The following is a 17,325-nucleotide window of genomic DNA, read 5'->3' on the forward strand; positions in this document are numbered from 1 at the left end:
CTGTGGGCTGAGAGTGTTGCATTCATAGAAAATGGCCCATGTCACAATTTTACATAATGCAAAGCCATATCATTTGTGCATGGGTTAAGAAACAGGAACAGAAATAAAATTGTTCTTTTATTAACTTTTTTTCATAACAGTCCTGCAAGAGCCAATTTTATTCCAGTGGGAGAAGGGCCTGTTTCCGCGTTGTATCTCCAAACTAAACTAAGCTAAAAAATAATATTTTTGCTGTATTTGCAACTTTGCTCCCTTGAATCACTGTCACTTACCAGTTAAATACGTAATCACTTTTCTTCAGGCTGAATGGCCCATAATAATAATCTAACTTAGCTTTCCTATAGTGTTGACTGAATGAAAAACATGAGATGCATTTAGTTTTAATTTCTTATACTTAAATTGTTCACTTGAGTAAGATTATCAGGTGGAAGTAACGCATCTGATTTGATATTGGTTTTCTTCCTTAAAGAGTAGAAGGAAAAAAACAATATCAAATCAGATACGTTACTTCTCTGAAGTAAAAGATGGAGGATTGAAAACCAATATAAAGAGGATGGGGAGGTTTAATATGCAGCCAACCACAGGCAGATTTTAAATTAAATATATTTTAATTCGTGTACTTTCTCAGTAATAAAGGAAATAAGTGATGCTGCTTTAATAAGATATAAATAATTTCCCTTGAGATCTAGCTAACCAGGCTTGAAAGTAGTATGTGTTACACTATATGAATTTCAGGATAATGTTGGATTTTTTTTTAAATTATTTTTTTGAAGTGTGTTGCTATGATTAATGCTTTCCCAGGTGAATGTGAATAGTAATGTTATTTTATTTAATATTATTTAAGCTTTACTAGTTTTTCTTAACCAATTTTTACAAGATATTAGCATTTGGTTAAACCAGGCTGTGAAGGGAGCACGAGATCGCCATGGTAATTCTATACCAAATGCTCACCTTTTGATTTTGCTCCATCGACTTTGTAAATTGTTGTTTTATCGAATACGACCATTGGTTGTTTTTGATGGAAAGATGCCACTACTGAAGAAGCAAACTTTGGTAAGTATTGTCTAATATTAATAACCTACTTTGGATAGCTTAATAAAACATTTTAAATAATTGAATTTATACTCTCACTTCATCTTGTATTGAATCCTATCACTACCTTAATTGGTACACGTGACAATAAAATACCTTTGAATCCTCTCCAAAACGATTGAACATAAAATATCTTCTACGTACAGAACTTAGGATCCTATTCGATTTCACGTAAGAAAGAAATTATGGTACAAAATCAACCATATTTCAATATTTATCAGTGATCATGACCTACTATTCTGCTATTGGTCTGTAAGAATTAGTCAACTTTAAGTAAGGTATCTTTATGGCAGGTGTATAAGAAGTATTGAGAGGGAACATTAACCCCACCCCTTATAAATATAGTTTGATTTTGATTGATGCTTTGTATGTCATTTTAATTAGTATTGAAATTTGAAATAAAGAAGTAAATTGATACATTGCACTTTTTGCTATCCATTGGTTCTAGTACATCAGCTATGATACTTTTGTGTCAAAATATTGCTCTTGACTTTTCAGAAGACTTGTGTTTTTTAGGAAGGTTCTTTAATATGCTTGAATTTGAACTGCTGTTGATGACTGCAACTTGCTTTCTGGAAAGGTTTCATTTTGTGCTTCTGTATCAAAGTACAGAATATTGGAATGTGTACCAGAAAGTATACCACACTCCTAGTAGGAGTATGTTTCCAAGTTTTCTAAATAATCTACTAAGATTTTCTTACATGATCGATTACATATGCAATTTTGCAATATTTGGTGTTTATGTTATTGTAAAAGAATAATATGTTGGTCTAATTATTTTAAAATATTAGCTGTTTAGTCTCCCATGACATCAATTGCAGAGAGTAAAAGACAAGTTCAACCTTCTTGTATGGTGTAGCAGCACCAAACGTGGTGAACAAATAGTTGCTTTATTCAGACATTACGTGGTTGACGTACATGCAAGTTTGGACCTCAAATATATTGTCATTGCTGCTGAGCGAGGGTGTTGTCTCGAGCTCAGCTACCTGTCCACTCCCCTGATATCAAGATTATATCTGCTTATGTAGCAGGACACTCCCCTTAACCCATGACGTCACGTGACAGCCCTCGTAACCACTGACGAGGGTTTGACCGTAAGTGGTCCGACTATCAGCTAACGCCACAGGACCCACCCACCCCCCCCCCCCCCCCCCAGAACCGGAGGAAGGAAAACGAGCAGGCCAACGAAACGCAACAGCCAAAACTCGTAAATGCACAGGCGAACAGGAATAGAACGTGCTAACCTTCTACAAGAAGGTGTGCAAGCATGGTCGACCATAAGTGGTTTCACTATCAGCTGACACCACAATAGCACACTTATGGAAAATAAAGGACCTTCACAAGCGTTTTGCTTTAGTCAGTACATATTATTCTTGGCATTTATTTACTCATGACTGTTTAGCTTTGGTTAGAGTGAAGATCTTTTCCTGCTGAGAAGCTGGATGTGTCTAAATTGCTGCAGGACTATCATTGCTGGTGGCAGCTATCTGGATATTTTCCACGATGAGTGTGAGAATAGGAATTTATAATTGGAGAAGATAACAAAAATTAAAACAATTATAGATATAAGATTTGTATTACATCATGGAGACCATGCTTTTGACACTGATGTTTACCAATTAATCCTTCCGTTCTCTTGCCAAATTATAGGTCATTGTAATGAGACTTTAATTATTCAGTATTAGTACATACTTGATGTTGGTTAAACTGAAGTTATTATTTATATCAGGAAAATAGGTGGAAGAGAAAGGAGCTGGCAGTTAAAGACACAAAGAAAACTACAGACAAGCTGTTGAAAACATTTCTGAAGAGGCTTGCCTTAAAAGCTGCAACAGGAGGCAAAAGGCTAGTAACATTTAAATTTGGGATTGCTTTGATTTCAACAGTAAATAAATGTAGATCAAGTTTTCTTTCATTAACAACAAAAATATTCTTGTTGGAATTTAGTTTCTGAGAACCACCTTACTATTTTTCTTGTCAATAGTGATGACATCATTCCCAGTCTCTCTCAGGTGAAGAGAGGAGAAACTGATGATATTTTTATTCTGCCTTCCTTGGAACAGAAAGAGGAAAACAGGTTTGTTAGTTTTTTTTATCTTGGTTGTAGTTGTTTCATTGTTGAAATCCATATTATGAATGCATAATGTGTGAATACATAAAATATGAAAGCAATACATTGTGATGCAGTTGATCGGGAAAGGCTGTAAGCAAATAGACATCCAGCAATTTACCATCCCAATCCAATGGAGACAGCAGTAAAGTTTCCCTTTTTTAATTTTGTATTATGTTTTGTATTTGCAATGTTAAAGTGATACTAGTCTATTAGTATTATTGATGTACAACTCACAGAGTAATCCTTCACTTTTAGCTCAGATGAAGAGGCTGAGAAGGAATGGAAAGAACGAATGAAGAATGAAAGGTTATTGCAGGTGATTTGATACCTTTATCTTCCTTGAAACAATTGCTCCATGTTTTGGAGAAATAAATTATGCTTTTTTGTCGTAATATACTGATTATAAAACTTGCTTTCAAACAATTATATATCCAGTGAAAAATGGGCAGAGGTGTGATAGAAAATGAAAATCAGAAACGACAGATGATAGCAGTCTGAATTAAAAACAGAAAATAGATTGGGCAGCATCTGTACAAATGAAAACAGAGCTAATATCAGGTCAATGGGTCTTTGGCCAAAATATTAACTCTGTTTCTCTTTTTAGTTAGCTACCTGGCCTGTAAAGAACTGTGATTGGAAGAATGAGAGGAGAAAATAATCGGTGGGATATAATGCAGACAAGTGCAGAACCAAAAAGGTGGGTCAGAAAAAGTGTTCTAGCAGAAAGGAGATAAATCATAAAGTGTGGTGAGAGGAAATATTGGTGGACCCCAAAACAGTTAGCCAGCCGTATCATATACTGTCCTCCAATTTATTTCCGTACACAAAGCACCAATTCCATATGTTTTCAAATATTTTAATCCTGAACCAAAAAAAAATTTGAAAGCTGCAAAATAGTAGGAGCATTATACAGGATGTTTCCTTAACTAGTTAATGCAGATGCAACTATTTATGCTGCTTTTTACAAGACAGGCCTGATTCCTTGATTAAATCATATGTTGTCAAGGCTACTCAGATGTTCCCTGAATCTTTACTGAAATGATAATCAATAAATCATTTTTTTGTATTTTCAAATTTCTTTTTTAGAATGAATTTTTTGAGAATCCTAATTCTGTAGATATTGATTCAGAAGACTTTGCAAGTTTACCTCCAGAAGTGAGGCATGAAATCTTGACAGATCTCAAAGAATTTGCCAAGCGTCGAAGAAGTTTATTGGAGCCAATGCCTCAGGTAGGCTGATTTATTTGTGCGTATGGTGTAGGAAAAGGCTACATTAAGATTTATTCAGTGATTAGTTTATCCATCTATCTATATATTACTAAAACTCTCATCTTGTTTCTATCTATGCGTATTCATGACAGGGCTCAAAATTAACGGTTGCCAATAGCCACCTAAAGTCCCGCCAGGCAACCTAAAAGCTCTCTCTCTTTTTAAAAATATTTTAAAATGACAGTACACTGAATTTTGGATACGGCGAAATGTGCAGTCCCTGCGCAGTGGTGGAATGTTGCGTTGGGGAAACAGGTGAGTGGTGGAATATTGCCTTGGGGAATGGGCTGCGATGGTGGACCAGGCTTCCCGTAGGGGAGACGGGTGAGTAGTGGAATATTGCCTTGGGGAAGGGTTGCGTTGGGGGACCAGGCCTCCCGTGGGGGCTATGGGCGAGTGGTGGAATATTGCATTGGGGGACCAGGCCTCCCGTGTGACAGGGACACATCTATCTACACGTGTGGTTTCATGTGATCCCGGAACTACGCCAAAACGATACACTATAGCACTAAAATGTTTGCAGCACCTTACTCACCATTGTCCCGTGGTGGTCTGTGTCAAGTTTAGTTCAGATTGGTATTATATTTCACAAGTTATTCATAATTCTTACCTTTAGAAAATCAAGTTTAAGACAAATTTAGCAGCTAAAATCCTTGCTGACCCAGCTTGCAACAAAGTTACAATAAAATTGCAATCGAGGAACACTCAGTCCTCCCAGCAAGTTTTTAGAAAGTATATTCCTGGCAGCATGGAGGGAGGGTGCATTTAAAAAATATACTTTAATGTCACTACACTGAATTTTGAATAATACGAAATGAGCAGCCACTGCGCAGTTGGGGACTATGGGTGAGTGGTGGAATATTTTGTTGGGGAAACAGGTGAGTGGTGGAATATTGCCTTGGGGAATGGGTTGCATTGGGGGAGCAGGCCTCCCGTTGGGGAAACGGGTGAGTGGTGGATTATTGCGTTGGGGGACTAGGCATCCTGTGTGACGGGGACCCAACGGGTCCCAGTTGGTCTTGTTTATACTTAAAATTGAAGCCTGTCAACCATATGAATTATTCTATAAACCATTTATACTCTACATTGAACCCAGCTCATATTATGTTTTGGTTTTCAGTCATTCATCTTTACAGTGTGTCACCAAATCTCAGTGACACAAATTACGCCAGCTGTTAAGGGATGTTTGCATCAGACTAATGACACCTAACCTGCAGTGAAAGAAGCTGGAGAAATCCAAATTGTAAAATTGTGGCTTTGTTCTCCAGCCTGTGCTTTCCATTGACTTCTTCATGGTTTTTGAACCAGTTCCGTTTAGTTTATTGCCACATGTACCAAGGTGGTGGCCATTTTGTGTGTCATAAATTATGGCATTTGCCTTTAAATTTTACCAGCTTGTAATTATGTGGGTGGGATTTATTACGTAGTCGGAGGCGTGTTTGCTGCTGGGTTTCTTGTGGAGAAGCTGTTAATTTGTTAGTTTAATTTTGGAGCCAACATGGTAGGAAGGAATATCCTTCGACCATGAGGAGCTTTCCTAGATGTGGAGTTATGCTGAGACATGAGGAGTTTTCTAACGTTTAAAAAAAGCAATATGCTGGAGTTTGACAAAGATTAAAGTGTACGAGTCTAAGAAGAAGGTTGGATGAGCATCTTACTGTTTTTCTTCAACAATAAATAAACTATTAATCAAAAGACTGTGTTATGAAGATTTATCTTTCGAGAAGCTTGGAAAGTCTAGTGGAGAGCTCGTATGCGTAAAACCACATTCTCCTAATACCATGTTTTCTCCTAAGTGGCTCGAGACATAACGGAGCGATCTCTTGAACGATATAGTAATCTGCCACTGCACAAGGTATAGTTTTGGTGCTCTTGGTGTTCAGGGTTTCTTCAAAAATACTTAGATTGACACCTTCTAATAATTAGATGATCTGGATTTTACACTGCTAGTAGAAACAAGCATCCAAAACTTAAATGCAATAGCAAAACGTATATTATCAGCAGATTTTCATTTTTGGTCAACAAAGTTATCTTGCTCACCAAGAGGCTACACTCTCATACAATTTTACAATTTATCCAGATATGATGTTACTGCTAAATGGCAATGAGATGGTTGAAAGTTTTAAGTTCTTGACAGGAAATATCACCAGCAACTTGGCCTGGACCACCCATATTGAAACAATGGCCAAGGAAGTACACCAACGCCTCTATTTCCTTAGAAGGCTTAGGGAATTGGGAATATCCCCAGCAATTCACACCAATTTCGGCAGATGCGACATGGAAAACATTTTATCAGGATGCTTCACAGCATGGAACTGCGCCATCCAAGACCGCATGAAATTGCAGAGAATTGTGTACACAGCCAAGACAATCGCACAAACCAACCCTCCTTCCATTGACTCCTTTTACACTTTGCACTGCCTCGACAAGGCCACCAGCATAATCACGGATGAGTCTCACCCAGTCAGTCCCTCTTCTCCCCTCTCCCATCAGACAAGAGGTACACAAGTGTGAAAATGCACACATCCAAATTCAGGGGCAGTTTCTTCCCAGCTGTTATCAGACATCTGAACCATCCTACCCACAACTAGAGAACAGTTCTGAGCTACTATCTACCTCACTGAAGACTATCTTTAATCTGACTTTACTGGACTTTTATCTTGTACTAGATGTTATTTCTTTCTCATGTGTTTGTACACTGGATGGATTGTAATCATGTATAGTCTTTCCGCTGACTGGTTAGCACGCACCAAAAGCTTTTCACTGTACTTCGGTGCTGGTGACAATGAACTAAACTAACTACTAACTACTAATTATATAGATATTTTACAATGAGAACTGTTTTTCATTTACATGGCCTTTACAGAATGGTTGCTGTATTATCCTTCTGAAAAAGAGGGGAAAAAATATTTTGGTATGCCGATTGCAGACCTACCAAAACAATAAGAGTGTAGGATGATGGTTTACATTGAAACTACTCAGCAATGCTGGAGTAACTCAGGCAGCATCTCTGGAGAGAAGGCATGGTAGACGTTTCGGGTGGCGACCCTTCTTCAGAGGAGAGGGAAACTACAGATTTGGAAGGCATACAAAGAGCATGTAAGGTGTGAAAAGGACAGATCAAGGCAGACGATGATCATGGAAATGTAGAATGTTGCCCAGCTCGCAGAATGCATTGCAACAAAGTACCTTTAAATATAGTGAATAATTCTTGATTATTTAACACATAATTAATATATCGATTTTTCAAATCAGAATGTTTAAACACATTTATCATCTTGTGCTTACTTCTATAGCAGTCAACTGATTTTTCTCAGTACCAGTTATCTGGCCTGCTTAAACGCAACAGACTTAACCAGCATATTCAAGGTGTTCAAAAAGAGATGAACAAACAATACTGTGGAGAAATCCAAATGGACTGTGATAATGAAGGGGGATTCATTAAGGATATGGAAACCAGACGGCTTGTATCAGAGGATGCTTCACACTACATTCTGATAAAAGGTACAGAGAATATGATTAAACAAATGATTTCCTACATATCAATAATGTTCGGTTTCATTTAACTTATTTTGATGTCAATTAGCTCTTTCATTAAAGCTTTTAATCGTTTCCCCAAGTAAAAACATTTTGCTGCTTTTGTACTGCATCGATAAAAGAAAATTGGGATCTGCACAGTTTTATCAGTGAATGTTTTTAAACATAATAAGGAAATGTCAGCTTTTTATTATCCCCTTCCCCCTCCCATTCTCTACCTTATTTTTTGCAGCAAAACTATACATGTGTCAACATGCATAGAAATGTATACAAAAGCAAATAGTGCTAATATGTGAAATAGATGAATCACTAACATTTATATAAATTATTGGGTAAAAGCACATCTGGGCTTTTCATTATAGATATTTTCATTAATGGTTAACGTGTTACTGCTTTACACCCAGAATCAAACAACATGCTTCCCAATGCATGACATCTATCCGTACCGATGTAACTGGACAGTGGGAAATGCTCCTTTTTACTGGTGCATCAAGTGAAATTTTATTACAGATGGGTGTCAGAAAATTAAAACTAACAACTCATTCTGTTTGGTTTTCTATATTTTATCTTTGTAGAGCTCATCACTTTATTGGAATTAGTTGCAGCATCAATTCAATGGCTATCTTTCAGTTAGTTAAATGGGAACAATGGATTAAGGTTGTTATCATGCTTCGTGAGGATGGAAATAAACAAACTTGGGTCTGGTCAGCCCCAGAATAGTCACCACCCAGGAATACTGAGTGCAATTACTTGTCACTGAAATAACACATCCAATCAGGCATACTGAATTCATGTCCCAGAAATTGTGTTTTTATATGCAATTAGAAACATAGAGTCATAGAGTGATACGGCGTGGGAACAGGCCCTAAGGCCCAACTTGTCCACGCTGGCCAACATGCCTCAGATACACTAGTCCCACCTGCCCACTTCCTTCAAACCTGTCTCAGATACACTAGTCCCACCTGGCCTGTATTCCTCCAAACCTGTCCTATCTATGTACCTGTCTACCTGTTTCTTAGATGTTGGGATAGCCCCTGCCTCAACTACCTCATCTGGCAGCTTGTTCCATACCCCTACCACCCTTTGTGTGATAAAGGAACCCCACAGATTCCTATTAAATATTTTCCCCTTCACCTTAAACCTATGTCCTCTTGTCCTCGATCTGTCTACTCTGGGCCAGAGACTTGGGGCAGCTACCCGATCTTCCTCATGATTTTATATACCTCTTTAAGATCACCGTGTAGGTCCTGCCCTTGTTAGATTTCCCAGAATGTAACACCTCACATTTCTGTAAATCTGTATTAAAATTACAAACAGCAGCACACATTTTGTTGTCAGCAATGAAGGGGTGACACTCACTGACTACCTTTGTATAAATACTCCACAAATTCTTATTAGGCTATGTTTCAATGTCAGTTTGATATCTCAACACTTTCTACAGGAAATCCCTAGAGTCTAGGAAGAGTGCAGGCACCAGGCTGGCTGATTAATCAATCGGGTTAGATACTCATGCATGCAACAAAGCAGGAAATGTAACATATTTATTAAGTCATTGTGCAGGAAATGAAATAAAGATTGAAACAGCAACATGGAATTAAAGGTGAAAATTATTAAGGAAAATGATCAGAACACAAATTAACAAGAGAGTGAGCGTCCAGTGTGTAATTTTCAGGGCAGGAGAGATTCATCTACCACACAATAGTGTTATTTTTGTCTTTACCCAATGACCTACTAACTTCAAATTTAAGTACACTTTTTAGGGATCATTTCCATGTAGATTTAAACAATAGACAATGGGGGCAGGAGTAGGCCATTCAGCCCTTCGAGCAAGCACCGCCATTTAATGTGATCATGGCTGATCATCCCCAATCAATACCCCGTACCTGCCATCTCCATATATCCCCTGACTCCGCTATTTTTAAGAGCCCTATCTAGCTCTCTCTTGAAAGCATCCAGAGAACCTGCCTTCACCGCCCACTGAGGGAGAGAATTTAATTGACAATGTTTGTGATGGCACACCATCTGGGGATGTGAATCAGAATATTTGTTACAGCATCTTTGAGATTTTTCACAATTGGTATTGTTTGGATGCCAGGTGGTATTAGGCTTGTTGAACTGGCTGGGAGTGAAAGCTGAAATTGTTTCCATTATTATACAACAATATAGGACATTATTTAAAGATAATGTTAATGGGTGATAACTGACTGCATTATTGTTTTTAATGTGTCTGACAGAAAAATCTAAATAGAACATACACAATTTCAAATATTAATTTAACTTGCAGGAGTCCAGTTGAAAAATAGTGAAGATGCAAAGACCAATGAACAAAATCTACCAGAGAAAATTATTAATTCCACTGCCACAGAAGAACCCTCAAACTCTGGTTGGGAGCCTTTTAAATATTCAAGTCTCACATCACCTCCAACAACCAAAGCTGAGAATAATGATGACGCTGCTGCAAATGATTGCCCTTCTCCACGGACAATGATGGCTATTGAAGCTGCCATGTTAGAAAGCAGCTCAGATGACGCGCTCGAGTCTGGAGAAGATAAATTATTTCTACCCGAGTGCAGTAGCTCTCTATATTCAGCTGGTGGTACTTCCAAAAATGTAAATATGTCACCAAGGACACATCGAGCCATCCAGCAAGCTTTAGAAGAAATTGAAGTGACAAACATTGCAAAGAGGGACCAAGAAAATGAATACAGCAATACTACAAAACAACTTGTCAGATGCTTAAGCTCAGATAATGAGCATGAAGATCAAGAGGTATTTGACAGTGATTGTGAGCTGCTTGAATTACCATTAAGTTCAAAGGCCCCTCAGAGGAAATCTATAAGATCTGGAAATGATCAAAATTGCAATATGCAAGCTAAACTTCCTGCAGCTGCAAAATCTTCTCCCATCAGTGCAAACAAACAAGATCATGATGATGCAACCAGAGATATAATGCAAGTGATTATTGAAAAACAGAAAATTGAACAGATAAATATTCAATCTTCTGAATTTGTGCAGGAAACTGAAAATGATGGTGAGTTGCACTTGGACAGTAACATCAGGCAATGTATTAATCCTCTTGAAACAGTTATGTTCCTAGAAAATAGCAGTACAAACAGTGGAATTATTCCAAGTGTACAGCAGCCTTTAATTTCTCACGCTCTGGGCATTCAGTCTGTGGACAATATAAAAATGTCTCCTCAGATAAAAGGAGAACTGGAATTGAAGAGTTTTTCTTCTGAAAAAGATAAACGAGCCTCGCTAGAAGAATCCATTGGAAACCAGAATTCTGCGAAGGATGAAGATCAGAGTGACTCTGAGGGTAATTTTTTTTCCTAACCAAGTAAACTACATAAAATGTTATGGAAATATAATAAAAAGGAACTGCAGATGCTAGTTTATACCAAAGATAAACACCAAATGCTGGAGTAATTCAACGGGTCAGGCAGCATCTCTGGAGAAAATGGATAGGTGATGTTTCGGGTAAGGACTCTTCATTAATTGTTAAGGGATGTGAGGAAGAAAGAAGAGAAGGACTATCAATACAATATTACTGTAATCTCACAACATGGTAATTGAAATATTGCTTTCTGCCACTATTATCACTGAAGTAGTAATTTACATAAATAAAACACTGCTGCTCATCCCGATGAAAAGGCTTGGTTAATTTAGTGATACAATGAGGATGGGATACCTTGTTTCTAAAATGTAGTTTTATATATTGGGTAATTTTGCAAAAGATGGTAAATAATCAGTGACCTTGCATTGTTATTTTCTAACCTTCAGCCTCCTTCACTCCGAAGAAACATCCCAACTTATCCATTCTCTTCTTCTAACTCAAGCTCTCTGGCAATAACCGTGCCAATCTATTATGCACCTTCTCTTGCTAATCACATCCTTCCTATAGATTGGAACTATGGAACCTGACAACCTGCATTGGTTTAACTTCCCAAAATGTATCACTTTCCACTTGTCTGAGTACAATTGTTGGATTAATGGGAAATCTATTAGCCTCAGTTAATTGTGTTTTTTTTTAAATATTTTACCATATTGTGTCCCAGAAATTGATACTTGTTTTAATGTCCAGGAAGCTTTATTGAAGTTATTGACACAAATGAAGCACCATTGCAAAATGAGCTCTTGCCACACGATATCTTCAAACCTTTGATTCCTGTGACTAAATCGACACTACTGCCTGATGATGACAATGTGCAAGGGACTTTAGAAACTGTACAGACAGTTAAAGAGGAACAATCGGCAGTTATCAGTGATCATGCAGAAGAAGTTGAGAAAATGGTTCAGAAAAATATGGAAGAAGAACCAGAGCAGCCCAAATGGACAGATATGGAAGAAAGCACAGCAAATGAGTGGAGTGAACTAAATCAGGTAAAGTTTAATAAATGTCATATTTGTAACATTTTATTAGACTGAAGTCCCTTTAAATTGGTCACAACCCGTTTCTAGTAGGATCTGGACCATGCACAGAAAATATTAAGTAACAAACAAACTGCCGGGAGAACTCAGGAGGCCAGGCAGCAGCTGTGCAGGGGAAAGGACAGATTTTGGGACAGGAGCTTTTTGTCAGACTGATGTCCATTTCCCTCCACGGATGCTCCTCGATCCATTTAGTTTCAACAGTCATTTGTTTTTTTTACTCACGATTCCAGCATCTGCAGTCACTTGTGTCTCCACAAACATTGCTATTCCAGTTACCAATTGAATGTAAAAGGTATCGTATTTGCAGAGTCGCTGTTTGTTCTTGGCCATAATTGGTGTATGCACTGGAAATATTAAGAAACGGAGCAACTTATTGACCAAACATTGTTTGTTAAGCAACTTTAAGTATCATCCGCAAGTTTGTAGTGCAATCTGGGAATAACTTTATTAAATTAAATATAATTGGGATTCTATATTTCCTCCTTGTTTCAGGGTGATATAGAGGAACTAGAAAACAGCTTGTTCTTAAAGCAGTCTGAACTACAATCTCAGAAACAACAGCAAGAGCGTGTTGCAGCCACAATCACAGGACAAATGTACTTGGACAGTCAGGTAAAATAACTTTGATGCACCAGTGATTTATCTGTAAATTGAACAGTGGATGTTGCTTTTGTAACAATAACTTGGAATATAGCAGTTATACATTCTTTGCAATATGAAGGATCTTAACTTGAAAAGTTAACTATTTTTACTCTCCACCCGACTTGCTAAATATTACCAACTTTTCTCGTACATGCTGTGTTGTTTTTCATTGGTTATTTGAAGTAACTCATTGCCATTCATATCTCCTAAAATCTTTACAGTTTTGCAATATGTCTCCTGTTTCTACAACAGGCAATCTCCAGATTTATCCAATCTAGTTCAATTTTCCAGGGTCCAGATTTTATTAAGAAACCAGACGAAGTGGGACCTGTTGGGTCCCAGCAACACACGGGAGGGCTGGTCCCCCAACGCAATATTCCACCTCTCCACCAATTCCAATATTGGTGGCCAGTGGGGGGCTTTCTGGTGCGCTAGTATGGGTGTTGTGGGCCGAATGGATTCCAGAGGGCCAGTATGAACATTGTGGGCTGAATAGATTCTTGGGCTGGCGACTTATTCACTCAAGCCTGTTGTGCTGGCAGCTCACTCACGGCTGGTGGGCTGACAGTTGACTCACGGCTATTCCTTGAAATTCCATTTCTAGCAGGGTGCAAGACACAACCAAATTCAAGTGCAGTTTCTTACCACTTCAAGCATGGTGCAAGGCCGTCAAATTCAAGTGCAGTTTCATACCATTTCAAGCAGGGTGCAAGGCCACTAAAGACAGCGAGTCGTAACCTCTCCCTCCTCCATCTTGCAGAGACTGAGCCACGCCCACACTTCTGGGTTTTATAGTCCCTCCCCCTCCCACCAGAAGGGGCGTGGCCTTCATGACATGATTGACAGGAGAGAGTCTCAACATTTTTTAAACACTCATTTTTTTATTTTTCATCAACGGGAAAAATCCTCGGCACCTGATGAGCGGGGGTGGGTGGGGACTCTGAGTAAGATGGACAAAAATCACAGCCGTACGTGGTAGCGTTTTTTTCTAAAATCAATATAACGGGCAAGCAGGAAGTAGTCAAGGTTAGACTTTTAATTATATAGAAGGCAAGGCAACTTTAATTAGGCAGGGCAACTTTAATTAAGCAAGGCAAATTTCATTAGGCAAGGCAACTTTAATTAGGCAAGGCAACTTTAATTAGGCAACACAGCTTTAGCATTTCCAAACCAAAGGCAACACAGCTTTAACATTTCCAAACCAAAGGCAACACAGCTTCAGCATTTCCAAACTATATTTTTAAACCACATTAAGGGCACTGAAAGGTCAGTAAAACCACTCACAGTTTAGTAGACATGTGTTCAGTGTTATTCACAGCTCAGACTGAGAGACGTGACCCTCTCGCTCCCCCATCTTGACTGACTGAGGCACTCAGCACTTCTGGTTTTATAGTCACTCCGGAAGGGGCGTGGCCTTCAGGAGTGAGAATCTCAACATTTTTTAAACACTAATAACTCTTTTATTTTTCATTGATGGGGAAAAAATCCTCTTGTCCTGCGCAGCGGAATGGGACTCTGAATAAGATGGCCAAAAATCACAGCCGTAAGATGCAGCGTTTTTTCTAAAATTAATATACAGAACAACAGGAAGTGGTCATGATCAGACTTTTAATAACATAGATATGACGTGTTACCAGCAAACTGCTTGTTTCTCACTGCTTAAACATCAGCAGTTTTTGAAAAACTGACAAGATGAGCACAAACGTATAGCCCAAACTGCCGTTTGTCTAAGATTCCAAAGATTTCAATAGTGAAGTCCAGGAAGGAAGTGCAGAGAAGTCAATGCTCATACCCTGGGGTGTACCCTTTACATCCCAGCGGTATGAACGTTGACTTCTTTAACTTCAGATGGCCCTTGCTTTCTCTCTCCATCCCCTTCCCCTTCCCAGTTCTCCCACTAGTCTTACTGTCTCCATTCTATCTTTGTCCCACCCCCTCCCCTGACATCAGTCTGAAGAAGGGTCTCGACCTGAATCATCACCCATTCCTTCTCTCCAGAGATGCTGCCTCACCCGCTGAATTACTCCAGCATTTTCTGTCTACCTTCTATGAGCATGTAGAAAATGCTTTTCAGTTAAATTTTCTAGTATCAAATACAATCTTCCTTCTTAAAACAAGCATTTACCTACTACTAATTTCATTTTTTAATTGAGAAAATTGCAATAAATTTAAAGTATACTACACGCTAAATATTTTCTGTCAGCATTGATATATTAATTAAACCTTCACATTTCAGTGTGATTTCTTAGTTTTCAGAACTTATCTGAAAACATTGCTGAAAATCACTGCACCAGAAATTTCAATTGCCAGTCCCACAATTGGGTTCTTCAGTGATGTAAAGCTGAAAGTTAAAGCTTAAATAATGCAAGAAACTTTCTACAGCACGTAGAAAGGTTTTCTTATGGCAAATTTTCAAATTGGTAAAGAGCTGAACTATTGCCAATGTGTTGTGAAGATTTAATTTAATAATGAGTACGCCGATTTGTTTCGGTCTTGCTTATAGGAGCTGTTGCGGCTTCTTGGAATTCCTTATATTGTTGCTCCCACGGAGGCAGAAGCGCAATGTGCTTACTTGGATCTGACTGATCAAACTAGTGGAACCATCACTGATGACAGTGATATATGGCTGTTTGGAGCACGTCATGTGTATAAGAATTTCTTCAATCAAGATAAGTATGTGGAATATTACCAGTACGTCCATATTCATAACCAACTTGGTGAGCAAAATCTTTTAGACTTTTTGATCTTTAGGATACATTTCAGTTACCCGAGGGCCCTGAAATTAATAAGCTCCTTTTGCCCACATTTTTCGCCATAGTTTTGTGTCTGTTATATGATGAGAGAAGTGTGCAGAAATGGAGAGACTGTGGTCGATAGGAGGGTAGGGGAAATTCAGTTCATGATTCCTCAAGTGTTGTGAGTGTGAAGCAGGATTAACTAATCTACCATTTTCATGTGTTCGGAACTAACGGGGAAATATGTTGCTTCAGTCTTATCTAATACAAAAGATAATAGGTGTAGGAGTAGGCCGTTTGGCCCTTCGAGCCAGCACCGCCATTCAATGTGATCATGGCTGATCATCCCCAATCAGTATCCCGTTCCTGCCTTCTCCCCATATCCCCTGACTCCGCTATTTTTAATAGCCCTATCTAGCTCTCTCTTGAAAGCATCCAGAGAACCTGCCTCCACCCGCCCTCTGAGGCAGAGAATTCCACAGACTCACCACTCTATGTAAGAAAAAGTGTTTCCTCGTCTCCATTATAAATGACGTACTCATTCTTAAACTGTGGCCCCTGGTTCTGGACTCCCCCAACATCGGGAACATGTTTCTTGCCTCTAGTGTGTCCAAGCCCTTAACAATCTTATGTTTCAATGAAATGCCCTCTCATCCTTCTAAACTCCAGAGTGTACAAACCCAGCTGCTCCATTCTCTCAGCATATAACAGTCCCACCATCCCAGGAATTAACCTTGTAAACCTACGCTGCACTCCCTCAATAGCAAGAATGTCCTTCCTCAAATTAGGGGACCAAAACTCCACACAATACTCCAGGTGTGGTCTCACTAGGGCTCTATACAACCACAGAAGGACCTCCTTGCTCCTATATTCAATTCCTCTTGTTATAAAGGCCAACATGCCATTCGCTTTCTTCACTGCCTGCTGTACCTGCATGCTTACTTTCATAGACTGATGTACAAGGACCCTCAGATCCCGTTGTACTTCCCCTTTTCCCAACTTGGCACCATTTAGATAGTAATCTGCCTTCCTGTTTTTGCTACCAAAGTGGATAACCTCACATTTATCCGCATTAAACTTCATCTGCCATGTATCTGCCCACTCCCCCAACCTGTCTTAAGTCACCCTGCATTCTCATAACATCCTCCTCACAGTTTACACTGCCACCCAGCTCTGTGTCATCTGCAAATTTGCTAATGTTACTTTGAATCCCTTCATCCAAATCATTGATGTAGATTGTAAATAGCTGCGGTCCCAGCACAGAGCCTTGCGGTACCCCACTAGTCATTGCCTGCCATTCTGAAAAGGACCTGTTAATCCCTACTCTTTGTTTCCTGTCTGCCAACCACTTCTCTATCCATGACACCACTCTACCCCCAATACCATGTGCCCTAATTATGCCCACTAATCTCCTTTGTGGGACCTTATCAAATGCTTTCTGAAAGTCCAGGTGCACTACATCCACTGGCTCTCCCTTGTCCATTTTCCTAGTTACATCTTCAA

At 38.9% G+C, this 17,325-nt stretch overlaps 1 protein-coding gene across 1 annotated transcript in view; it reads left to right on the top strand.

The window, feature by feature from the left end:
* ercc5 (excision repair cross-complementation group 5) overlaps positions 1-17,325 on the top strand; it is a 33,999-nt gene that overhangs the window by 9,062 nt on the left and 7,612 nt on the right. The window contains exons 3-12 of the mRNA XM_055637375.1: positions 878-1,053; positions 2,822-2,937; positions 3,077-3,169; positions 3,461-3,521; positions 4,292-4,435; positions 7,771-7,978; positions 10,296-11,330; positions 12,096-12,394; positions 12,938-13,057; positions 15,591-15,804. Coding sequence (XP_055493350.1) covers positions 878-1,053; positions 2,822-2,937; positions 3,077-3,169; positions 3,461-3,521; positions 4,292-4,435; positions 7,771-7,978; positions 10,296-11,330; positions 12,096-12,394; positions 12,938-13,057; positions 15,591-15,804 — 2,466 coding nt within the window. The remainder of the gene's footprint in view (positions 1-877; positions 1,054-2,821; positions 2,938-3,076; positions 3,170-3,460; positions 3,522-4,291; positions 4,436-7,770; positions 7,979-10,295; positions 11,331-12,095; positions 12,395-12,937; positions 13,058-15,590; positions 15,805-17,325) is intronic.

Source organism: Leucoraja erinacea, chromosome 6 (genome assembly GCF_028641065.1).
Source record: "Leucoraja erinacea ecotype New England chromosome 6, Leri_hhj_1, whole genome shotgun sequence".
Classification (NCBI taxonomy): Eukaryota; Metazoa; Chordata; class Chondrichthyes; order Rajiformes; family Rajidae; genus Leucoraja; species Leucoraja erinaceus.